General features: G+C 41.2%; 1 protein-coding gene across 4 annotated transcripts in view; it reads left to right on the top strand.

Moving 5' to 3' along the window:
* Positions 1 to 25,820, top strand: part of CFAP61 (cilia and flagella associated protein 61) — a 302,253-nt gene that overhangs the window by 102,445 nt on the left and 173,988 nt on the right. For 3 of the 4 annotated variants that reach the window (XM_017541511.2, XM_017541510.2, XM_037743091.1), the window contains 3 exons: positions 10,026 to 10,152; positions 15,758 to 15,835; positions 23,484 to 23,690. In XM_017541511.2, the coding sequence (XP_017397000.1) occupies positions 10,026 to 10,152; positions 15,758 to 15,835; positions 23,484 to 23,690 (412 nt within the window). The remainder of the gene's footprint in view (positions 1 to 10,025; positions 10,153 to 15,757; positions 15,836 to 23,483; positions 23,691 to 25,820) is intronic. The other variant, XM_037743092.1, reaches the window with a different exon arrangement.

Genomic DNA, 25,820 nt, shown 5'->3' with positions numbered 1-25,820 from the left:
ATATGTGGACTATAATAGTTTTACATATTTTTTTCTATTTATACCAAGTAATGCTTTAATTTCTCTTGCTTGTTTATAGTTCCTTGCCCTTTTTTCCACCTGTGTTTTTCTAAAACCATTTTTTACATTTCAAAATTTAGTTTAACAATGAGAATGCTTTCAGTTGGAAAGGAAAGAAAAACCAGTGCAGAATAGCTTCCACAGTAGGACATATACTGGCTCACAGAAGCAGGAGGTCTGTCTGGAGATTGGCAGGGCTATAGAGTTTGTATCTACAGGGTCTTGGTTTCTTTCCTTTCTTCCACTTTCCCTCCATCCTGAAATTAACATCTGTCACATTGACAAATGGCCACTGGGTTCTGGGGTGCAGGAGGAGAGTGCTGGCTGACGTCGGTTTTCCTTCTCAGAGGCCCCAGCAAACCCCCTTCATTCATCCAGTAAAATCCATAGCACTGACTGCATACATTTGTCAGCCCTATTCCAGGTGCTGGGGAAACAGAAGTGACACAAACAAATCCCTGCCCACAAGGGGGCCCTGCATTCTGGACGGTGGAGAAAGACATAAAGGAAAGAGGTCAAATGCGCAGTACATAGGCGCTGAGGGTGAATGTGAAGAGCATAGCAGGTGCAGAGAGGGGATCAGAAGTGCCAAGTGGTATAGGGGCTGCCATTTTGCCTAGGGTGACAAGAAGGGTGGCCATGAGTAAAGACCTGAAGGAGGTCAGGAGGAGCCACTTGGGCATGGTGAGGGCACAGGTCCTCCACACCTACTGTTTAAAAATGTATCATGTTCTTCTATTTTTTGCTTCACTTCTCTTGACTTTTGGGATGATTTGTTTCTGCCCTTAAGTTTGGTTACTTTAAATTTCATGACCTCGTGTTCTGGTCCTCCGCCTAATTTTGTCCTTCTTCCCTTGGGAAATTATATTTGTGTCTGTCATCTGCCCTCTGGCTGTGCTGGTGAGCACTGGGACAAATTATTCATACAGTTGTTAGATGGCTACCTCTTCTGTCAACAGATTCCACGCCCAGGTGCCCTCTCCTTTTGTTTAGTGACTACATGTCTTTGAGATGAGAACATTTCCTAATGTTTAGTTTAACTTGCACTTTAATTGTGGATAAATGAAATGCTTTCTCTGTGATACGTTTACTTCATATATTAATCTCTAGGATATTTCCAAACTTAATATGGAGTGAGTGTGTGCTAAGATGACTCTCTTTCAATTTCCGCTGCTTGCTCATTCTTGACCTACCCACTGGCTTTTCTGTCCTCTTGTTTATTCATTAGTAGAGAACACATTTAGGTGAATTGGTCACCCACTCCATCTTGCCACCCTTTCACATGATGCTTTTCTGAAATTTGACATTTTAAATGTGGGGAAACATTTCAGATGTATTCGACTAACCAATATTTATTGTGCTAGGAATTATTTTTTATAAATATTTACTGCTGAGTTAGATCATACAACCATCAACTTGGCTCAGTAAATAAAATGTCTTTACGTAGTTGTCCTTTAAGTGATTCCTCCCTCAGCATTTCTGTTTTCTTTGCCTTTCTATGGGTAGCTCACACAGAACGTTACCATTGTACCTGTTTCAGGCCCGTGTTATTGTGGCGAGTGTTTCAACATCATCAGTCCTCAGCCCCTTCTGCTTTTAATCAGTCTCCTTGAACAGAACCCAATAGAAACTTCATTTTTAATTTTGTGGGTTTTGATTTATTTATTTATTTTTGGTTTAAACTGAAATACTAATGACTATCACATTATTTTTTGATTCTATTAGAAAGATCACTCCTTTGGAATTTAGAAAGACTCAGATTACTTTTTCTTCTCTCTGTCATTTCATTTTTGTTTACTGGTATCAAAAAAAATTGCCTTATTTTCTGCAAGATATAAAGGGCATCCAAATAGGAAGAAAGGAAGTCAAAATATCCCATTTTGCAAATGACATTATCCTGTATCTTGAAAATCCCATTATCTCTGCCCCAAAGCCCCTTAAGCTGTTAAACAACTTCAGCAAAGTCTCAGGATACAAAATCAATGTGCAAAAATCACTAATATTCCTATATGCCAACCACAGTCAAGCTAAGAGTCAAATCAGGAATGCAATCCCATTAACAGTTGCCACTAAAAAATAAATAATATACCTAGGAATACACCTAACCAATGAGAGATGAAAGATCTCTACAAGGAGAACTACAAAACTGCTCAAAGAACTTGGAGATGATACAAACAGAAAAACATTCCATGCTCATGGATAGAAAGAATCAATATCATTAAAATGACTATACTGCCCAAAGCAATTTATATATTCAATACTATTCCTATTAAACTACCATTGACATTCTTCATGGAACTAGAAAAAACTATTTTAAACTTCATATGGACCTGAAAAAGCCAGAATAGCCAAGGCAGTCCTAAGCAAAAAGAACAAAGCTAGAAGCATCACTTTACAGTCATTCTAAGGACATCTACACACATACGTTCATTGCAGCGCTATTCACAATAGCAAAGACATGGAATCAACCTAAATGCCCACTAATGGTAGACTGGATAAAGAAAGTGTTGTACACATACACCGTGGAATACTAGGCAGCCATAAAAAGAATGAGATCCTCTCCTTTTCAGGAACATGGATGGAGCTGGAAGCCATTATCCTTAGCAGACTAATACAGGAACAAAAAACCAGATACCACACGTTCTCACTTATAAGTGGGCACTAAATAATGAGAACACATGGACACATAGAGGGGAACAACAGACACTGGGACCTATTAGATGGTGGAGGGTGGGAGGAGGGAGAGGATCAGGAAAAATAACTAATGGGTACTTGGCTTAATACCTGTGTGATAAATAGTCTCTGCAACAAACCCCCATGACACACATTTACCTCTATAACCTTCATGTGTACCCCTGAATTTAAAGTTCATGAGTATATATATATGTCTGTGTGTGTATATATGTATATATGTGTGTGTATACATGTGTATATGCGTATTCATATATGTGCATACATGTATGTATATATGTTAATATATGTATATATACATGTATGTATATATATACACACATATGTACACACACCTTTTGACTTGTGTATGTGTGTGTGTATACATACACATAACCTTGTAAACGTCTAAAACCATTCATTCAATTAGGGATTGAAAAGTTGTGTTAAATCTTTTTCCTTCTATTTTTATATGTGATTTTCTACTTTATTGTGTGTGTGATCTGATTAAATACTACAAACTTTGATCCTTGAGGTCAGAGTCAGCCAGAAACAGGGAGAAGCAAACCTCTTGTTAAGCAGGTGACGCAGACTGCAAGACTCTTAGGACTCAAGAAGGGGCCAGTGGGCGGAGCATCATCACTTCTTCTCAGAGAGGTGTCATTTCCTGAGAACTAACAGATTTGGGCATTCACGTACATCAGAGAAAGTGTGAGAGAGGCGACCTAGGGAGGTAAAGCCTTAGGAAGCAAGACCCTCCAGAGACCTTGCGTTTTCTGTGGAATAAAGAAGCCATTTGGATGGGTAATGAAAAACAAAGCTGATCTCCCTCACTGATTCAAGATGGCTTTAGAACCAAGCTTGCACCCTTGGGAAAAGAACGCTAAACCTTTCTGGTTACTGAGTACACTTTCGCTTCTGGGAAGGGCAGGTAAGGTTGTATACAGAACAGATAGAGGGAGGTGGGAGTGTTCTCCTTCCTGGCTACAGGCCGTGGGACAGAACAAAGGGAGCCACCATAACGGCCAAAAAGAAAGAAGCAACTTCGTATTTGAAACTTGCAGAGAGCTGGAAGTAGGGCCACTTTTAGGCACATCCAATGGGCCACCGTCTTCTGTGGTCCTGCCAGGCCTAAGTCTGCACATAATCATTGAAGTGGACTTTGTTTTATTGGATATTTATTTAGCAGATTTAAAGTTCATTCCACAGAAGGTTTTGGTATCATTTTACAGACCCTCAATGACTAAATCTTTATGATTTATCTGAGAACAGGGTAAGAATTAAAGATAGCTGCTTGATAATTTGATAATAAATCCTGTTGGTATGGATGATATCATACATATTTTGAGATCCATGTCATTTTAATTGAGGATTTTAATTAGTATTTTTTGTTGAGAATAAAATAGTATGTATCCTTACAACTTTGTCTTAAAATCATTGTATTTTTCAAAGGGCTTTCTCTAGCAAAAACATAGATGAAGGTCTCGATAAAAATTGATCCGCTTCTAACCTCATGTACATTTTTTAAAACTTCAAAGAATTTCAGAATTTTTTCTGAGAATATCCTCTTGAGTCAATATCAGTTCAGCTCCATGAGAGAAGAAACTGTGGACTGTCTGGTTCCCTGATGTATCCCCAGCACCCAGAACACGTGGAGCACACAGCACGTGTCTAATAATATTTGTGATGGACTGAATGAATCATTCTTAATGAATCCATTTTAGTCATGGATTTTAAGGAACTATGTCTTAGGAGTTTATTTCTTACATTTATGCATTTTTCACTTTTTCATACTAATTGCTATATAAAAGCAATTAGGACAGATTCTCGTCCTAAGCTACATGAATATTTCCTTTGTACTGGAAATACCGATGTAGCAACAAATATGTGTCCCATTTTTGTTTGTTTGTTTTTTGCTATGAGAATGCCTTATGAGGCAGAACCACATACTATGGAAATGCTTTAAAATGCAACAGGAGGGCCGTGCACAGTGCCTCATGCCTGTAATCCCAGCACTTTGGGAGGCCGAATCATGAGGTCAGGAGATCGAGACCATCCTGGCTAACATGGGGAAACCCCGTTTCTAATAAAAAATACAAAAAATTAGCCAGGCGTGGTGGCACGCACCTGTAGTCCCAGCTACTCAGGAGGCTGAGGCAAGAGAATTGCTTGAACGCGGGAAACAGATGTTGCTGTGAGCAGAGATCTTGCCACTGCATTCCAGCCTAGGCAACAGAGCAAGACTCCATCTCAAAANACAAGACAATGGGAGGATATGTGAAGATACAAAGAACAAATGCATAATGACATGTGGCTATCAGAACACACTAAGTAAAGAATCCACACCGCTTCCACCCTTTACCCAGAAAAGGAAGGATCTAGGCCATCTCCTGCTCATGTCCCCCACATCTTATTCTAGTTAAAGCCAAAACAAACAGGCTGCTATTCTCAGCACCCAATGTGGAAGGAATAGCATATATACCAGCCACCTTGTCTCAAAGCAAGGTGGCTTTTTAAAGTCTGCCGAAAAAAGGTCACTGATGGAATAAGCCCTACATTCTGCTTTCTTTTTGGGGGGACAGAGTCTCACTCTTTTGCCCAGGCTGGAGTGCAGTGACACAATTTTGACTCATTACATCCTCTGCCTCCTGGGTTCTGGATTCAAGTGATTCCAGTGCCTTGGCCAACCAAGTAGCTGGGATTACAGGTGTGAGTCGTCATGCACAGCTAACTTTTGTATTGTTAGTAGAGATGGAGTTTTGCCATGTTGGCCAGCTGGGCTTGAACTCCTGGTCTCAAGTGATCCTCCTGCCTCGACCTCCCAAAATGCTGGGAGTACAGGTATGAGCCACCTCACACAGCCAGCCTACATTCTGCTTTTTGAGCTGAGTAAAAACCTTTTGGGAAATAGCTCTCAGAAACAAATATAGGCATAGAGCGCAGCCCTGTCCAGTAGGAATACAGTGTGAGCCACTTGTGTAATTTTAGATTTTTGAATAGCCACACTAATTTAAGAATCAGAAAGTAGGTAAAATTAATTGTAATATTTATTTCTTATTTAACCCATTATATCCAAAATATTGTTTCAACATGTAATCGATATTTAAAAAGCACAAATGAGAAACTTTATATTCCTTTTTTGTACTGTGTCTTCACAATTCAGTGAATATTGTATTCTTACAGCACATTCCAATTCTGAGTGCCACATTTCAAGTGTACAGGCTCTTGTACTGGACAGTGTCATTTTAGAGGAGGGCACAAACATACTGCCATTGCCTGTTCCTCCTCCTGAAATTCTAGGAACAAATGAAAGTTCTAAAATATTTCTCTTCAGTGAATATGATTAGCAGAGATGAATGCAACAGTACATTTCCATGGACAGACTGGTGAAACAATGTTTGCAGTTTTCTGCTACTTTGCAGGACGATAGTCCCATGTCCCACTGAACATTTACTGGGCACCACTATACTCTAGGAAGAGCCCTGGCCTTTTAGAATGGTCTGAGCTTCAAGCCTTGCTGAGGGAAGATGTCCGCTTACTCTCACTTTCCAGTCTAGTCTCCAGCAACAATTTTTATAACTAAGTTGTACGATTTATTATATGTAACAAGCATGGGGAAGCTCTCTGGCCATCTCCATGCAAGCTTCATGATTTGTTCACTTAACAGCTATTTATTGAGCGTCTACCATGTGCCAGGCATTGCTCTAGCCATGAGGTGGCAGCAGTGAGCAAATAGATCAACATTCCCATCTTGGTCAAGTTTTATTCTAGTGGCAGGAGACAAACAGTGAAAAACAAAGAGAAAGTAGGAAACGCTGTTGAGAAAAATAGAACAAGGAATGAGGATGGAAGATCAGGGTCCAAATGTTAAATAGGGGGTCAGGGTCAGGGAGGGTGTCATTGAGAGGGTGAAGTTTCAGGGAAGACTCAGTGTTGAGGTGAGGGAACAGGCTCATAGATTTGCTGGAGGAGAATTCCAGATAGGAACTTCTGATGAGGTAGGAACTTTTGATGACATAGGAACTTCTGATGAGATAGGACTTTCCTCAGGTAGGAACTACTAATGTGGTAACTTCTGATGAGTTAGGAACTGCTGATGAGGTAGGAACTACTGTGGAGGTAAGAACTTTTGATGAGTTAGGAGCCTCCTCAGGTAGGAACTTCTGATGAGGGATTATGTTTGAGGAGTGGCCTTTGCAGGAGAGCAGGGAAAACAATAGCCAACTATTTGGAGATGAGTCAGAGCATGCAACAGTCCCAGAAGGAGGGAACAGGGAAAGAGGCTGTGGTCATGGGGAGTGGAGGAGGGGGTTCTCAGCCACTATAGAACTTTGGCTTTTACTGGGGGTGCAAGCTTATGCTCATCAATGCGGCAAAATTATGGTAATTATTAGGCCCCCTGATGAGTCATGTTCATTTAATGAAGCTCACATATTATAATCTTATGTATCTTTATGCATTTTAAAGCATTCTGAGAGGGGCTATACACATAAAAGAGGTTAAGAACCTCTTTATTAAGAGAAAATAGAACTCAAATCTCTATTACTGGGATTTGAGTAGGAGAGTCGTGTGATCTGACTTAACATTTGATAAGCGTCAGTCTGGCAAATTGGTGGAGGATGGCTTGTCAGGGACAATGGCAGAAACATGGAGAGACGCTAGGATGCCGTTCTAACAACGCAGTAGAGAGGTGGTGGAGGCCGGACCAGCAGTGGAGGTCTTGAGAAGTCGTTCCATTCTTAGATGCATTTTGAAAGCAGAGCCAGCCCAAAGTTAGGCTGAAAGAGAGGTGTGCAAGAAAACAGGTGAAGCCAAAGGTCTGGGCCTGAACCACGGGAAGGATGGAGCTGGCATTACTTAAGACAGGAAAGATAGCTGGGTGGAGGGCTTTGGAATGGAAACAGTGAGATGACACTTACCCCAAGTGTCATCTTTTCATTTGGGGGACGTAGTGTGCTTTAGCTTAAGTTTATCCAGATCTTCCACAGTATCTTAAGTCTGTTGTCTGACACCAGTTTCTGAGAGAGGCATATTAAACTCTACCAATGTGATAGTGAACTTCAAACTCTTCTCATAACCCTGTCAATTTTTTACTTCAGTATCCTGAAGCTATATTGTTAGACATCTAAAGATACGGTATTGTTACATCTTCCTAGTGAACTTTTACTGGTATTATCAAATAAAGACCTTTTTCTCATAGTGATTCTTCCCTTAAGCTCTAGTTTGTCTGATATTTATACAGCTATGCCAGTCTATTTTTTTGCCCTTAGTTGCCATTCCCTTTTCCTTTCAGTTTTTTAGGCATTATATGTATTTTCCTAACAGCTTTATTGAGATGTAAGTCACATGCCATGCAGTTTACTCACTTCAAGTGTACAATTCAGTGGTTTGTAGTAGAGTTACAGCATTGTGCAATCATCAGCTCTATCTGCTTCTAAAACATTGGTATCACCCAAAGGACACCCTGTGCCTATCAAGCTGTCACTCCCATTCTCTTCTCCTTCCAGCCCCCGGCAATCAGTAGTCCACTTTCTATCACTACAAATCTGCCTATTCTGGACATTTCATATAAATGGAATTACACAACACGTGGCCTTTTGTATAGGGTTTCTCTCACTTCGCACAATGTTTTTCAAGTTCATGCATGTTGGAGTATGTGTTGGTATTTTATTTTCTTTTATGGCTGAATAGTTTTCTGTTGTATGTGTAAACCATACTCTGTTTATCCATTTATCAATTGATACGCATTTGGGTTGTTTTCTTTTGGGCTACTGTGAATAATGCTGTTATGAACATTCATGTAATTCATGTACAGGTTTTGTGTGGATATATGTTTTTAATTTTCTTGAGTATTTTTCTAGTGCTTTTGTGGTCTTGTTTGTTACATTTACATTTTTCATCCATTAAACTAGATTTTGGTGTAAGGTGGTCATATAACAACCAAGTTCTTACCTTTCACTTAAAATTGCTCCTAAACATTGTTAAGATGGTATTAACTGTTCATATTTTTATCAGTTAATTATAGATATTGGTCGTTGCAAATATGATACTTTAAAATATGGAAGCATGCATTGCAATTTAAATACAGATATTCACTACAGTTAAAAGTTGAATAGATTAGGATATTTTATTGTATCACCATGAGGCATTGTCATTGTCATTATATCATTTATGTCATTGTCATTGAATGGCATTGAATGGCATTGTCATTTACGTCATTTATGTCATTGTCATAAATACCCTAGCAACTGAAGAGAATTCACTACAAGGCCAGCTACATAATATATAGGACCCAATACAAAATGAAAATGTGAAGCTGTGGTCTAGGGTAGGGCAGGCAGTCTTTCCTTCCCGTGAGCTCCGACCCACGGCAAACAGGCATCCAACCAAGGGCCTGCAACCTCTGCACCAGGATGCACTAAACACCTGGGTGGGGGATGGGTAGGAGGTCCACACTGAGCTGCCAGCCAAACACGCCGTGGCACTGCCTGCCTGGGGTGGGAACAGCCACCCCCTTGGTCTGACCAGAGACTCCATGGGTTATGTACCTGACTCATGAGCCTCTCTGTACCCTTGTCCAGGGACCTCACTGGGTGTTGGCTGAACAGGAGCTTCCCCAACCAATGCAACCAAAGTCACTCCTGGCAGAAGGAGGAGGCAGCCTTTGTGAGGCAGGAATGGGGAGGCTCTCTAGGGCCCAGGATGCCAGGGGCAGGGAACGGGTAGGAGAAAACCGTCATGGAGAGGCTGCGGGGAGCACATGTGTGCAGAGGCTCCAAGGCGCCTGATATGCTCCATTGTGTCACTCAACTTCACTTAAAAACATGAAGTCAAAGATAAAATTATTAAGAATTTTTGAACAGTGGCCTCAGGGCAATAAATTCTGAGTGTGAGGCTCTAAAAGTTCACAGCCCTGTGCCGTTCCCTGGGTCCCACGCTCACGAAGCCAGCTGTGGTGCAATGTGACTTCTTCCTAACATAATTTAAAAATTTGAAGGATTTTGATTCTGTGTATGAAATAAGGCATGGTGCTATTTTAAATTAAATGTATGTAAAATATCTCTGTGTTGTCTTTGGTTAATGGTATTATCAGTGATATTTACCTTATTCTTCACACTTTTTTCGTGTCTCAGGTTTCTATAATGACATGAGTTACTTTTATAACCCCAATGTGATATAAACATACTTTGCTGGATATTATTTTATATAAGTGTGATATGTTACAATTCTGTCTCATTGGGGGGGAATACGTATTTAGTACTTTAACTTAAAAATATATTCCTCTCCTTATCCAGGTCCATTAATATAAGATTTGCCACTCTCTTGGATACTCCTGCTGTGGAAAATCTTGTCAGCACCCTCATGTTGAATAAAAACATATTGGAGGACTTAGCCCATTACAACAAGGCTCACAAAGACCCTGTAAGTAGCCGACGTGACCAGCCCTCAGGATATGGGGCCATTATGATGACTCATGTAGATTCAGCCCTGAAGCTTCCTTGGATCTGAGTTGGAAAACCATATGGCAGCAGGCAGTGGAAGTAGAGTTAGAATATGGGAGCAAGAGGAGAAAACCATGAAGACTGGAGCTCAAGGAAGTGAGACCATTCTCACTGGGAACCCCCCAGAGGGATCTGACACCCTAAATCCTTCTCATGGAGATAGAAAATTTGGACTTGATACAGACAATCTTTCAAAATGAGATAGATCCTAGTCTTTGGGATAGGCAGATACAGCATGACCGTGGTTAGGGAAGGGAAGCTTAGGAATGCATGCATATCTGGTACCCACCTCAGCAGCACTGGGTACCAGATTGAGGGTAGTGGGAATCTATTTGAGCCTATTGGATGATGAGTCTGACCAGACCCTTTTGTTGAGTTGGCTGCATCCCCCAGGATTGCATGGGCTAGGAAAGTCCCTGCATGATAAATGTTGGATTCTCTTTCTAGTGTAGTAACACGTGTGTGCTGTGGCAAAAGTCAGGGTTGTGGCAGTCTGTAGGTTAACACTGCTATCTTAAGGGCCATGCCAGTTAATCTAACTGCACATGGAAAGATGCAGATAGTTAAAGAATATTGTGCATCATCACTTTTTTGATACATTTTATTTTGAAAAAAAAATTATTGGAGTATAACCAATGAACAGTGTGATCAATTTCACAATTTGCCTACACCATGTAACCAGCACATGTTTTAAGAAACAGCCTAACTACAGCCTGCCAGAAGTCCCCCAGTGCCTCTACTCGGGCCTTTCCCTCAGTTAGTACCACCTTGACTTCTAAGATCAGAGATTGGCTATGCCTGGTTTTGAACTCAGCATAAATGGAATCATACAGTTTGTTTTCTGATACCAGGTTTCATTTGCTCAGCAATATGTTTGTAAGAGTTATTCATATTATAGCATGAAGTATTTCATGACGTGAATATATCACCATTTATTTCTTCATTCTACTATTGAGGTCATTTGGGGAATTCCAGTTATTGGGTCTTTTGGAAAAAAAAATCTTTTAGTAAATTTGTAAGTCATCAGGAGGGAGACACCAAACACCTAAACATAATGACATATACACAAATGTTTACTATTTATAAAGGCATCAAACCAAACTAAAGTGAAACTTCCCTTCAGCACATGGTTTTTGCTTTGATTTGTCTTGGACTCTTTGTTTCTTCATTTTTTCCCTCATGGCCCCTCTAAGTGGTATGAGCTTGAGTCCTGGTTCTCAAAGTGTTGTCTAAGGAACCTTGGGGGTCTCTGAAACATGAATTTTCTGGGGGTCTGCAAGGTAAAAACTGTTTTATTCATATTTCACTGTATTGAGATCTGTACTTATGATGCAGAAGCAGTGGTGGGTGAAGCTGATGCCAATGCACAGTGGCTCAAGGAAGTGGCAGCAAACGCCCTAGTGGTCCTGGCGTTCTTTACCATCATCCCAGCAACTACAGAAAGAGCGAGCCACAGTGGAATATCCCTGCACACCTATCAGAATGACTAAAACAAAAAGTAGTGATGCCACTAGCTGCTAAATGCTGATGAGGACATGGGGAAACCGGCTCTCTAGTGTTGCTGGTGGGAATGTAGAATGGTGTGGCCACTCTGGAAAACATTTTGGCTGTTTATTTTTCTTTATTTTTCTTTATTTATTTTGAGATGGAGTTTCGCTCTTGTTGCCCAGACTGGAGTGCAATGGCGCAATCTCACCTCACTGCTCCGCCTCCTGGATTCAATCAATTCTCCTACCTCAGCCTCCTGAGTAGCTGGAATTACAGGTGCCCACCTGTAATTTCTGTATTTTTAGTAGAGATGAGGTTTCACCACATTGGCCAGGCTGGTCTCAAACTCCTGGCCTCATGTGATCTGCCTGCCTCAGCTTTCCAAAGTGCTGGGATTACAGGTGTGAGCCATCACACCTGGCCTTGGCCGTTTATTTAAAAACCAAAACTGCAACCATCTTATGGCCTAACAATTGCATTTGTGGGCATTTGATCAAGAGAAATGAAGATTTTACACTAATGTTCATAATACCTATTGTCAGCCCAGTTATCCTTCAACAGATGAAGGTTAAACCGTGGCACATCGTGTCATGGAATATTACTCAGCAATGAAAGGAATGAACTCTTGATACATACATTGGTTCGGACAAATCTCCAGAGACTTATACTGAGTAGGGAAAAAAAAAAAAGCCAACCCCTACAGATTGTATCCTCTAGAGCTCCATTTATATGACACTTTGAAGTGACAAGATTTTAGAAATGAAGAACAGGTTATGTGATGCCAGGGGTTAAGGATGTGGGGAGGGTGAGGAGAGAGGGGGAAACTCAAGAGGATTTTGTGATATTAGAACTGTGTATTCTGTCTGTGGTGGTGGATGCATAAACCCTTGGAGGGGATGAAATCATGTGAAACTTTATACACCAGACATATACACACACAATTGTATCAATGTCAGTTTCCCGCTTGTAGTATTATACTATGGTTTTGCAAAATATTATCATTAGGAGATACTGAACAAAGTGCACAAGAAATTTCTGTTTTATTTATTACACTGCATGTAAGTCTACAAGTATGTCAATTAAAGAAAAAGAAAATGAAAAGCAAGTTTCATTAAGGAATATCCTTGAAGAAGCAGCAAAATTATCAACTTTATTAAATCTCAACCCTGAGGCCAGGTGTGGTGGGTCACATCTGCAATCCTAGCACTTTGGGAATCCGAGGTGGTTCTTGAAGCCAGGAGTTCAAGACCTGCCTGGGCAGCATGGTGTAACCTCATCTCTACTAAAAATATGAAAATTAGCTGAGCATGGTGAGGCACACCGGTAGTCCCAGCTGCTTGGGAGGCTGAGGCACAAGAATTGCTTGAACCCAGCAAGTTGAGGTTGCAATGTACAGAGATAGCGCCACTGCACTCCAACCTGATTGCCTGATTGACAGAGCAATACACTGTGTCCCTGCAACCAAAAAAAAAAAAAAAAAAAAAAACTCCACCCTTAGTATTCTGTGTGGCAAAGTGAGAAGTGCACATGAAGCACTTCTCCAGTGTCCTGAAGCCTGTTTATTATTTCAGGGAAAAGCATTTCTGCAATTATTTTGAGTTGCATGTGGAACCGGACACCATTTTCATGGAATGCCACTTTTACTTGAAAGAACAACTGGCAGACAAAATAAGGTTTTCTGGACTTGGATAGTTGGCAGACATTTTCTTAAAAATGAATGAGGTAGAGCCTGTCACTCCAAGAAAACTGCTAGCATTCGTCCTTTCTGATAAAATCCAACCTTTTAAGGAAAAAAAAAATAGACTTTAAGGAAACCAGTAGCTGCCATCGTGAGCTTGGCTTCTTCCCAAAACTTAAATAATGTTTTCTGATGAGACTGGTGGTGATATTAACAAATTCGGTGTTTTGATATTTTGTAATAGAATGGGTCAACGCTTGCCATTTCAGGAGGCCAAGGCAGGTGGATAACTTGAGGCCAGGAGTTGGGAGACTAGGCTGGCCAACACGGGAAAACCTGTCTCTACTGAAAATACAAAAATTAGCCAGGCATGGTGGTGCATGCCTGCAATCTCTGCTATTCAGGAGGGTGAGGCAGGAGAATTGCTTGAACTCAGGAGGTGGAGGTTAGGGTGAGCCGAGATTGCACCATTGCACTTGAGCCTGGGTAACAAGAGTGAAACTCCGTCTCAAAAAAAAAAAAAAGGTAGAATAGGTCAACACTTGGAAAGTCTGCATAGCATTGTGAGCCACTCTTTTCTAGGTACACAATTCATGCTGTTATAAAAGCATGCTTAAGTAAAATATTCACTCCTAGGGCAAAATAGACTGGAGAATATTAATACTGTATATTAATACATAAAAAGTTCAGTGATACAGTTTTTAGATTCCACATTGCAACGAATCTTTCAAATGCTACCACTTGTTGACTTTTGGTGGAGCATCAAAGAAGAATACCCACAATTGTCTGAAAAGATAATTTAAATACTTCTCCTTTTTCTGGCTACATATCGTTATGAAGTCAGATTTTTTTTAATATATTTCAACCAAAACAGCATATTGAAAGAGACTGCATGCAGAAGCAGACACGAGAACCTAGCTGTCTTCTATTAAGCCAAACATTAAAGAGATTGTAAAAATATAAAATAATGCCTTTGGGAGGCCAGGATGGGCAGATCACCTGACATCAGGAGTTTGAGACCACCCTGGCCAACATGGCGAAACCCCATCTCTACTAAAAATACAAAAATTAGCTGGGCATGGTCATTGGTGCCAGTAATCCAGCTACTCGGGAGGCTGAGGCAGGAGAATTACTTGAACCCAGAGAGGCAGAGGTTGCAGTGAGCTAAGATCACACCACTGCCCTCAACCCTGGGCAACAGAGTAAGATGCCATCTCAAATAAATAAATAAAATAAATAAAATAAAATAATGCCATTCTTGACATATTTTTTGGGAAAATATAATTTTTTATAGTAAGACACCATCTCAAATAAATAAATAAAATAATGCCATTCTTGACATATTTTTTGGGAAAATATAATTATTTTTCATGAAATTTATAATTATAAATTTTATAATAATTTTATAATAATTATAATTATAAATTTTATAATAAATTTTATAATAATTATAAATTATATAAATTTTATAATAATTGTAAATTATATAAATTTTATAATAATTATAAATTATTTCTCATGAAAAATAATTAACATGCAATGTATTGTTATTTTAAAATGAATTAGTAAACAAGTTTAAATTTTGTTTTAATAAAACCAAAATTAATAAGTATATGCAATTTTTTTTCAGTATTAATTTCTAATACATAAAATACTGATTGATATTCACATGTAAACCAGAACTCTCTGGATTTGTCTGTGCACAGGGGTCATGAGATTATAAAATTTGAGCACCATTGATGTAGAGCTCAAGAAAGCACATTCTGAATAAAAGGGCCTGGGATTTGAATGTTAGCTCCATTGCTTACTAGCTGGAGATCTTGGCCAGTTCGCCACGCATGCCTTGTTTTCTCATAAATGAATATAATAATATCACGGCCAGGTGCAGTGGCTCAAGCCTGTAATCCTAACACTTTAGGAAGCTGAGGCGGGCGGATCACCTGAGGCCAGTAGTTTGAGACCAGCCTGGCCAACATGGTGAAACACCGTCTACTAAAAACACAAAAAATTAGCAGGGCATGGTGGTGGGTGCCTGTAATCCCAGCTTCTAGGGAGGCTGAGGCAGAAGAATCACTTGAACCCAGGAGCCGGAGGCGGCAGTGAGCCGAGATCATGCCATTACACTCCAGCCTGGGCAACAGTGAAACTCCATCTCAAATGATAATAATATCTCATAGGGTTGATGTGAGGACCAGTGGACACAGGGAGGGCATTTAACTTGCTACCTCCAAAGTAAGAGTTGTTAGATATTTGTTCTATTGTTGCTATGTGAACGTGGTTAAGACCTACCGTTGCCTGCTTACAAATACATTCATAGCTATATTTTTAAGGGTCTTAAAATATATGCTTATCTTTTCAGGATGGAACACTGCTGCAGGCATTTGTAGCTGAAGTTGCAGAACAAATAGTTGGTATCGCAGTGATCACAAATGAAATGGTAAATTGTGAAGTGGATATTAATTTCTTTGATTGTACCTTGTTATATCATGAATTAGCCCACAATGCCCCTTTTGGAGTTCTATTTTTACTTATTCAATGTGAATGCCTCCTTTTTCTGATGGATGTCATCATCATCTGCCTCTATCCCACTTAGAGGACTTGCAATTCTCCATTTTTTTTTTGCAGTTCAAAATATTTAATATATTACAAAGAATACATGTAGACAATCTCACCCTAAAATCTCAGATAACTTTCTACCGCCTATACATCTATTAATATATTCCACTGCTCTCCCCAAAGTATTACTACTGTAGTGATACATTTATCCCTTCCAGCATTCGTCTTTGCACTTTATTACATCTATTATGTGTATGTGTGTGTGTGTCAAGTGGAGATATCATTTTATTTTTTCCCAGTGCACAGCCAGCTATTTCAAAGCATTTATTACTGAATAATCCATTCTTTCTCTTTTGATTTTAAAATGCTGTTTTTACATTTATTACATTTCTATATGCCTATGCCTATTTTTAAACTCTGCCTGTTCCATGGATTTATCTGTTGATACCTATTGCATTATCATGTGCTTTTATATCTCATAGGGGAGTATTTTCTCATTTGGTGTCTTCTAAATTTTTTTGTTTTTTACTTCTTGACTATTTCCTCTTCCAAACTTTGTAATATTTATTATTAATATAGTTTTACCTATACGTAGATTCTATAGAACAATATAGGCAGAATTGACATTAAAATATAGAGCCTTCCCTAATGGGATCGTGGATTGTGGTTTTCTATGTTGCTGTTGTTTAACTTTTTGGGTTCTTCAGATGTTTTGTGGCTTCTTTCATGGGTTTTCTTTGCATCATAATTTTGCTGTTTGAGTTTTTGTTTGTCCTGTGGGTCTACTCTCCACCCTTCTCCACCCTGTTCTGTCCCAGGGAGCCTGACTGACGGGCATAGCATTATGGATGGCTTTGCCTTGGCTTCCCGTTGGGTTTGGTGGACGGAGAGCCCTGACAGAAAGAGGAGGAGACAGTGACGTCAGGTGCCTCAGCGGGCTGATCTCCATTGAGTTCCCTGACATTTCAAGGCAGCCTCTTCATGATGCTCTCCTTCTGGATTCCTGTAACCAGCCCTCCTCCCATGCCACCCTCTTAGGGTGGAAGTAGCTTGCAGTTGCTTCTGCACAGTCCCTACTAGCCTCCTTACACCTGCCCCATCCTTGTAAATATTCCCTTTGCTAAAGCCCCCGCCAATTATCCTAATTTGAACATATCATATGTTTCCTGCTGAGAGCCTGACCTGACAGTTCTAGACATTGATCATTTATTTCTACATGTTTTATGACTTCTCTTGGTATTCTGAATATAGACTTTTCCTCATATTTTCTAAATGTTTGTCTTGTGTATGGGAAAACTACTGGTGTTTGTATTTTGACCTTGTATTCAATCACCTTTCTGAAATTTCTTTGACCTTAGAGAGTTTTTCAGCTGATTCTCTTTCCTGCTGCAGCACCACTTCCACCATATTCTACTGGTCAGAGCAGTTCGAGGGCATGCTCTGACTCAAGGGGTAGAGGTGGACTTCTCCTCTTGATGGGAGTGTGGCAGAATCACTGCAGAAGAGCATAAGGGATGTCGGATGACAGGTACTGTCTTGGCCATCATCTTAGGATTCTTTGGATAAGAGAACCTGCTACACCTTCCTTTTTAGTGTTTATACATTTAGTCTTTTTCCAGTTTTAGTGTATGGATAGAACAACATTGAGTAGTAGTGTTAATAACAGCTGCTTTTCTGGTGTTCTTGATTTTAATGGAATGATTCTGTACTTTCCTCCATTTGGCATAATAGTTGCTCCAGATTTCTGATAGATATCCCCTATCAAGTAAGGGAAATGTTCTTCTATCTTATTAAAAGTTTTGGCCGGGCATAATGGCTCATGTCTGTAAACCCAGCACTTTGGGAGGCCAAGGCAGGCAGAGAACCTGAGGTCAGGAGTCCAAGAGCAGCCTAACCAACATGGAGAAACCCTGTCTCCACTAAAAATACAAAATTTAGCCAGGCTTGGTGGCATATGCCTGTAATCCCAGCTACTTGGGAGGCTGAGGCAGGAGAATTGCTTGAACCTCAAAGGCAAGAGTGCAGTGAGCCGAGATCACACCATTGCACTCCAGCCTAGGCAACAAGAGTGAAAGTCTATCTCAAAAAAAAAAAAAAAAAAGAAAATAATATGCAGTCACAAATGTTTTCCCATCTGAACAAAAAAGACATAGTCACATCTCAGCACCCTGGGCAAAGCTGTGGGTGTTCCATGCTATTGACCTTTCCTCAACACTTCTCTAGCCTACTCTGGAAAGCATGTGAGGATGATGGGACAGTTTTTGAATTTTCTCTAATTTATAGGAAAAAACATTTGCAAAACTTAGTATACATTAACAGTAGCAAATTACTCTCCTCATATGCTATGGTAAATCACAGTGGACCCGTGTCGTAGGACCACATTTGAGACTACAGGTCTACACCAGGAGACTAACCCCATTCACACTCTCCGCACTTACGAAGTAATCCCCATCTTGAATTTCCTCTCAAAGTGACTTGTGGAAGGGGCAGCACAGTGGTGAACCAACTCCTCTTCTGGCAGTTAACACTGGTATCTCTCCACTGACTTAGAATTTGATAACTCCTATAATGAGGAAATAAAAGAATTAGATTAACCTTTCCCTAAATCCGTCCTGGTTTCTCTGCCCCCTTTCCTCAGGGGACACTTAATGACAGACGTGAATTTGGAAAGACCACTTTGGTTGTTTCTTTCCTTCCCAATTACAGATTTGTTCCTTTGGAATGTTTCTGGAAGGTTTATCTCACCCTACTTTAAATGCACAAGTCAGTGGGACATCCCTGGATTTCTCTTGGGAAGTCATTCTGACAGCTGGAAAGTCTCTCATGATCAGCAGACAGTAGCACCCTCTGTTGAGAATTAGCTCACGAATAGGGAACGTGGGGATAGCATTCTGAGTCTGTGATGTGATTGGCACGCGGGGGCCCCAGCTGACGAGGCCTGATCACAGGCTTCCTGTAGCTTCGTGTGGTGAAGGAAGCACGGCATTTGGAGTTGAGGTCTGAGCTTGACCCACACTTCTACCCCTAACCACCAGTGTGTCTTTGAACATTGCTGGGTCTTCACTTTCCTTATCTGTAAGGCATGTTTAATAATATCCATTTTGCCAGATTGTTTTCAGGAGTGAGTGATACATACTTGCAAAAGCATCTTGACCATGCTGTGGAATGTCAGGAACGGGGCTGGGGGAGAATATCTGCCTACCACCATGAAATGTGAACCCTGGAAAGCCACCTGTGTATTGTGAACCTCCAGATAAAAGCAAGTGTGTAGGAGGAGGACGGGAAGGCCTGCAGGGAAGAGGTGGGGGCTGCTGAGACCACAGTACTTTGGCTGTGGGTTCAGATGGCAGCTGTGTGGCTGTGGCTGCATTGCCTGAATGGAAGTTCTGTTAGGCCAAGGGAAAGCATCCTGGACAAAGGACAGGGGTCTTTTGCAGTTGTCATGTCCATCCGTAGTCACCATGGATTGCTGGAAGGTGAGCATGAGTATCCCAGGCCCGTGTTTGAGATCCTTCCTCAGATGCCAAGTAGGAGCCAAGTAAGGTGTAAGTGAGAGTTTAGGTTTGCAGCTACATGCAAATTGGCCAAAGCTGGATGATGGGATCATACCACCGGATGCCCTGGAGATGAGGACCATGCTGGGCTTTCTCTTTCACACTAGTGGGCCCCAGGGGTCCTTTAGCAGCAGAAGAAATGGGATCTGCATCCTAGATAGGGGGCCCCAGAGAAGAGTGGAACATCAAGTCCCAGGGAGGAGGCTGACAGTTAGATGCAAGTCCAAGGTGAAGGGTTAGGTAGGACAGAAAGAGCAGGGGCCCCAGACAGAGGACGAAGCATTTGCCGGTGGTGAGAAATGGGATCCAGAGGACAGGGGCCCATGAAAGGGTGCATAGCAGCGAGGGGACCGTGACATTGGCTGCCTCACATAGGACTAATGGGAATGGAAGTAGAAATGGATGGGGTTTCTCCCTTTTCTATCACATTTGTCCCTATCTCTCTCTGCCTTCTTGCCTCTCCTGTGATATACTTGTGGCAGTTTAGGTCCAGGGGTGACTTCTGTTGGCAAAATGCCCTTTTCTTTGGAAAGAGGTCTAAAACAGCTTTTCTCCATGGGTGTCCAAAGAATGTTAAATGAAAAAAGAAGAAATGTTGGGTTATGCCAAGTTACCCTGCCCTGTGAGCTGGGCAGGGCAGGGCAGGGCAGGGAAGGGTAAGGAAGGGAAGGGCAGGGCAGTGCAGGGCCTCCTATCACCACTTAGCAGTGAGGAGTTAAATTAGCTATCTAAGCTTACTTAGTTGGTAAAAAGGCAAAGCTGGGTNAAAAAAAAAAAAAAAAAAAAAAGTTTTTACTATGAATGAGTATTGAATTTTATCAAATGTGTTTTTGACATTAAGATGTTCACATGGCTTTATTTCTTAAATATTTTACACACTTTCCGTTTTTTTAGATTTATTCCTCTTTTTGATCCAATAATTCTTGGAATTACTTATTCTTTTAGAGATGGTGTTGGGTAGTAGGGTCCCTGAGTTCACACAAATATGAGAAGTTTTCATTGGTCCTCATTTTGTGTACTCATTTGGCTGTGTGTAGAGTTCTCATTTGAATTCTTTCTTTTTTTGAAATGGAGTCTCACTCTGTCACCCAGGCTGGAGTGCAGTGATGCAATCTCACCTCACTGCAGCCTCCACCTCCTGGGTTCAAGTGATTCTCCAGCCTCAGCCTCCTGTAGCTGGGATTACAGGTATGGGCCCATACCCAGCTAATTTTTGTATTTTTAGTAGAGATGGGGTTTCACCATATTGGCCAGGCTGGTCTCGAACTCCTGACCTCAGGTGATCTGCCCCACTCAGCCTCCCAAAGTGCTGGGATTACAGGCGTGAGCCACCTGCTCCTGGCCTCATTCTAATTATTTCTCATCAAAATGATAAAGTTTGCCCTCTCATTGTCTTCCAGTATCCGATGTTGTTGATAAATGTAATCTGATACCAATCTGATTCTTGATCCTTTATAAATAAATGTGTGTTTGCTCTCTTTCTTGAGAATTAAATTTTCTTTTTGCCTTTGGAATTCTGAAATTTTGCCAAGAAGTATTTTCTGTCTCTTTTGGCAGTTTTTCTTCTATGATTTCATTAATTATTTCTTCCACTCCATTCTCCTTTTTCTTAAATTATTTTTTAGGTGGATAGTAGATGTTTTGAATCAATTCTTAAGTGTCTTCAAAATGTTACATTTTACTCATCATTTTAGATTTCCTCAATTTGGTCTTCCAAAGCTCTAATTCTTCAGCTGTGTTTGTTTTATTACCCAAGTATTCTATTGGAATCTTTATTTCAGAGTTCATGTATTTAACTTCCAAGTCTCTTTCTTGTTCTCTTATTGTTCCTTTTTGGTACCAGCTTGTTTACTACATGCAAGATCCTTCTTGATCTCTCTGAGTACACTATGTAGGATTTTTTTTTTAATTCTCTGCTATTTCCTGAATAATCTGTCTTCTCTGTAGTAAGTTGTATGTTTCTCTATTCTGGTCTTTTTTTATTTGTCAGTTTTCCTCAAAAGCCTGTCCATGTCATGAGCGAAAGATGAAACGATCAGTTTGGGCGGCTGGCGTGGGTATCCTTGACAGTTCTTGTATGTTTCTCCATGGTGTCTCCCCATCACTGGTAGTACTCCCGCCCCCCTGTCTGATTGGGAGGGGATGGCAGTATCTGACTTCCCCTGTGTGTTTGAATGGAGAACCAGTGGGCAGGCAGGGACCCCAGGTGACCCAAGGTAAGAAAGTTTCACCTAGTGGTAGGGTTTTCTTCCAAGGTGAAACTGCCTTACTTTTTTGTCCCCTATTGTGCTCTCATTAGTCAAAAAATAATTTTTGTTGTTGTTATTTTGAGAAATTTGGGATGGGAAGAAAATTAGATACACATGGCCCATCTGCTATTCTGAGCTCATAACCTCTGTTGGCTCTTTGATTTTTGTTTTTCAGTGATTTCTCAGCCCAATACTTGTCACTCATTTTATTTTATAATGAGGGATGCCTCCTTGGTAATTAAAGAAAAATCTTATAGTATAAAGGCCATTACAGGGTCAATGTAGATTGAAAGCTTGCCAGAACTGCCCTAGGGTACTGCCACTGGCCCGGTTACCCCGAGCTCTGTTTCTTCAGTGCTTTATGACAGAAGCTGGAAAGTCACGGGACCTCGAGGAGCTTGGCCACAGATGTCACAGTTTTCATGGATTTGTTGGTGCCAGCCTTGCTGATCACAGAACACATCAGGGTTCTCGTATTCTCCAATTTCTGTTCTTGAAAGTATGCTTTTAAAACAAATTTACCCTCGAAAACAAGGAGAAATATAAGTTGGTGTTTTGCCACCTGCATATGATTTGATTTTTCCTGCATTTTGGGTGCGTTTACTGCGGCTGTCATCAGGGAGAGTCACACTCACCTGGGAATGCTCCCGTCCACCCACACTCCTGACAGCGTGCAGTGCTGGGAGGTGACACAGGACAGGCTGGCCCAGGACACAGTTGGCATGAAGGAGATCTGGGATCCCAGTGCAGTGTGGAGACAGAGGGGCACCAGACCCAGCCCATGGAAACAAGAGCAGTGTGCTTGATATTTCCATTACATGGAAAGACATTCACCAGTCCTTTAAATTACCTTCCACTGTAAAAAATATTACACATCAAGGAGGATAGAAGGTTTAAGAAGTACACATGAATACGGCCCAATTATGCAGTTTTATTATAGGCCAGCCAGCCATGTATGCAATCAAAGCATATGACTTGGGGCCAGGCATGGTGGCTGTAATTCCAGGACTTTGGGAGGCCAAGGCGGGCAGGCCAGGAGTTTGAGACCTGCCTGGCCAACATGGTGAAACCCTGTCTCTACTAAAACTACAAAAAAATTAGCCAGGTGTGGTGGTGGGTGGCTACAATCCCAACTAGTTGGGAGGCTGAGGTGGGAGGATCTCTTGAACCAGGAGGCGAAGGTTGCAGTAAGCAAAGATCACGCCACTGCACTCCAGCCTGGGTGAGAGAGCGAGACTGTCTCAAAACAAAACAAAGTGTGTGACTCAGGGGTGACACATTTCCACACTAACAGGTGAATAGTAACGCATCAGAGAGCACCAGTGGCTCTGTTTGCCCGACTCCTGAACTTCTCATGGGCTCTGTCCCTTGTGCTGACTGGCTTGTGCTCATGTCACCCGGCAGTGGCCCCAGAGTTGCTGTCCTGCCACTTGACCGATGGCAGAGACTCAGGGCTCTCTGAGTTGATAGCAGCCGTGAGTGTGGAAGGAGCACATGACAAAACAGTGCTGCCATCCCCCAAAGACAAGTGCTAGAACAGCTAGCACTCAGGAAACATAATTTCTAATTTTAAAAAATTTACCCTGAAAACGAGGTGGCAAATTGGGAGAGAAGAATGCATTTCTTACTATCATACCTAAAGTAATTTTTAAAAGGTATTTATCACAAAATGCATGTAGTTTGTTTAAAACGCTTGTAGAAACCATCCCTTCTGTCTCTTCTGTAGGATGTTGAGTACATTCGGTCCCATTACAACATTGAAGATTTCATCTACTTCAGTCACCACCAGCGTGAAGAACACGGGCACATACATCACTTTGCCCTCAACCCCATTTTCCGGCACTACACCAAGTTTTTTCTGAAGGAGATCCTTCGTTTAGGCTTTAAATCCTGTCTCTACTACCCTGTTTACCCCAAATCCAGAGAAGGCAAGGTAAGACAATGGTGTGGTCCACTTTCCCAGCAGGTCAGTGTTCACAGTGTTGTTGGTGTTGGGTGCCACATTTTATTCATTCCTCTCTTGTTGGGTTTTGATTATAACATGGTCTGAATTTCCAATGGCTGTATTTAGTTTGGCCTTTTTCACATACTACAGTGGCATTCTGTAGGCTTTGAATTTCCGAAATAATCACAACTAATATAATTAGCAGTACAGTTGGTTGGCTTTTCTATATTGTCAAAATAGAGACTGAAAACCATGTAAAAATGCTCTGAAGAGACATGAAGATCTAATCACTTCTTACGATGCCTGAGTGCAATGCCAACATGATCGTATTCAGTGATTCTATTTTAGAAGACTGACATGCTATCCCGGCATTTGAAATAAGCACTAGGAACACCCCCACTAGGTGACGGAGAGAAAGCGCAGAGATACCTCATGCTGATGTAACCAGCCCCACGTAACACTTGCCACACTTGCGTGGAGTAGTATTGTGTTAACAGACACGGACCTATTACATGGTGTGTGTATATGTGGTACGGGTGTGCATGCACAGATCGCAAGCCTCCATCTTACTTGCATACCTCCCGTCCTGCTTTAGTGTTCCTCATAGCACTCATTGTCAACTGAAGTTACCATATTACCCTGAACGCAGCCGTGCTTTTTTCTGTCTTGTTCACAGCCGTATGCCATTGCCTAGAAGAATCTCACACACACACACACACGCACACACAAACACACACCCCACACGCTGTCATGCTTTCACACACATATACCACACTCACACACTCATGCATTCACACATACACTCATGCTTCCCACCCCTGCCCCCCACCCCCCCACACACACACTCATATACAGAGTCTGGTTGTTCCGCAGGCAAGGGCCTATTCCAACTAAATTTCCAAGGTTGTTTTTTTCCCCTGCAAATTGGTCCCTCAGTCACTGACAACATTGGTCCTCAAACTGATGTAGACTTGAGGGTGAAGGGATTCAACCCCTAGAGTAGGTAGAAGTTGTCCCGTGAGATTCCACTCATGAACTCACACTTTCCCAGGCTCTGCCTAAAGTCTTTGACATTGTCCCATCTCTTCGCATTAGCACAAGGGAGCTAAGAGATCTTAAAATGTGTTATTATTAGCATGTCTGTGTATTAAACAGTCTAGATAGCTCACACCAGTTAGAATGACGATCATTAAAAAATCTGGAGACAACAGATGCTGGAGAGGATGTAGAGAAATAGGAATGCTTCCCCACTGTTGGTGGGAGTGTAAAGTAGTTCAACCATTGTGGAAGACAGTGTGGTTGTGGAAGACAGTGTGGCGATTCCTCAAGGACCTAGAAATAGAAATTCCATTTGACCCAGCAATCCCATTACTGGGTATATATCCAAAGGATTATAAATCATTCTATTATAAAGACACATGCACACGTATGTTCATTGTGGCACTGTTTACAATAGCAAAGACCTGGAACCAACCCAAATGCCCATCGATGATAGACTGGACAAGGAAAATGTGGCACATATACACTATGGAATACTATGCAACCATAAAAAATGATGAGTTCGTGTCTTTGTAGGGACATGGATGAATCTGGAAACCATCATTGTCAGCAAACTGACACAAGAACAGAATATCAAACACTGCATGTTCTCACTCATAGGCAGATGTTGAACAATGAGAACACATGGACACAGGGAGGGAAGTATCACACACTGGGGTCTGTTGAGGGGGACTAGGGGAGGAACACTGGGGGGTAACGAGGTTGGGGAGGGATAACATGGGGAGAAATGCCAGATATAGGTGATTGGGGGATGGAGGCAGCAAACCACATTGCCATGTATGTACCTATGCAAGAGTCCTACATGATCTGCACATGTACTCCAGAACCTAAAGTGTAATAAAATATATATATATTTTTAAAGTCTAAAGTGTATTAGTACATACACATAACAATAATTTTCCCAGTGTATTTTATTTAACAAAAAACATTTTAGAGAAGTCCAGAGGGAATGGGGAAGAAAAAAGAAAAAACATAGAAAAGGTTTTGAGTGAGATGTAGACTCTGCTCTAGTTTTTCTTTCTTTTTTTTTTTTTTTCCTATCAAAATGCAGCACCATGG

The sequence above is a fragment of the Cebus imitator genome, unplaced genomic scaffold, assembly GCF_001604975.1.
Source record: "Cebus imitator isolate Cc_AM_T3 unplaced genomic scaffold, Cebus_imitator-1.0 Scaffold134, whole genome shotgun sequence".
Taxonomy (NCBI): Eukaryota; Metazoa; Chordata; class Mammalia; order Primates; family Cebidae; genus Cebus; species Cebus imitator.
Note: the sequence above shows the minus strand (reverse complement) of the source record. Positions and strands in the feature narration are given on the sequence as shown.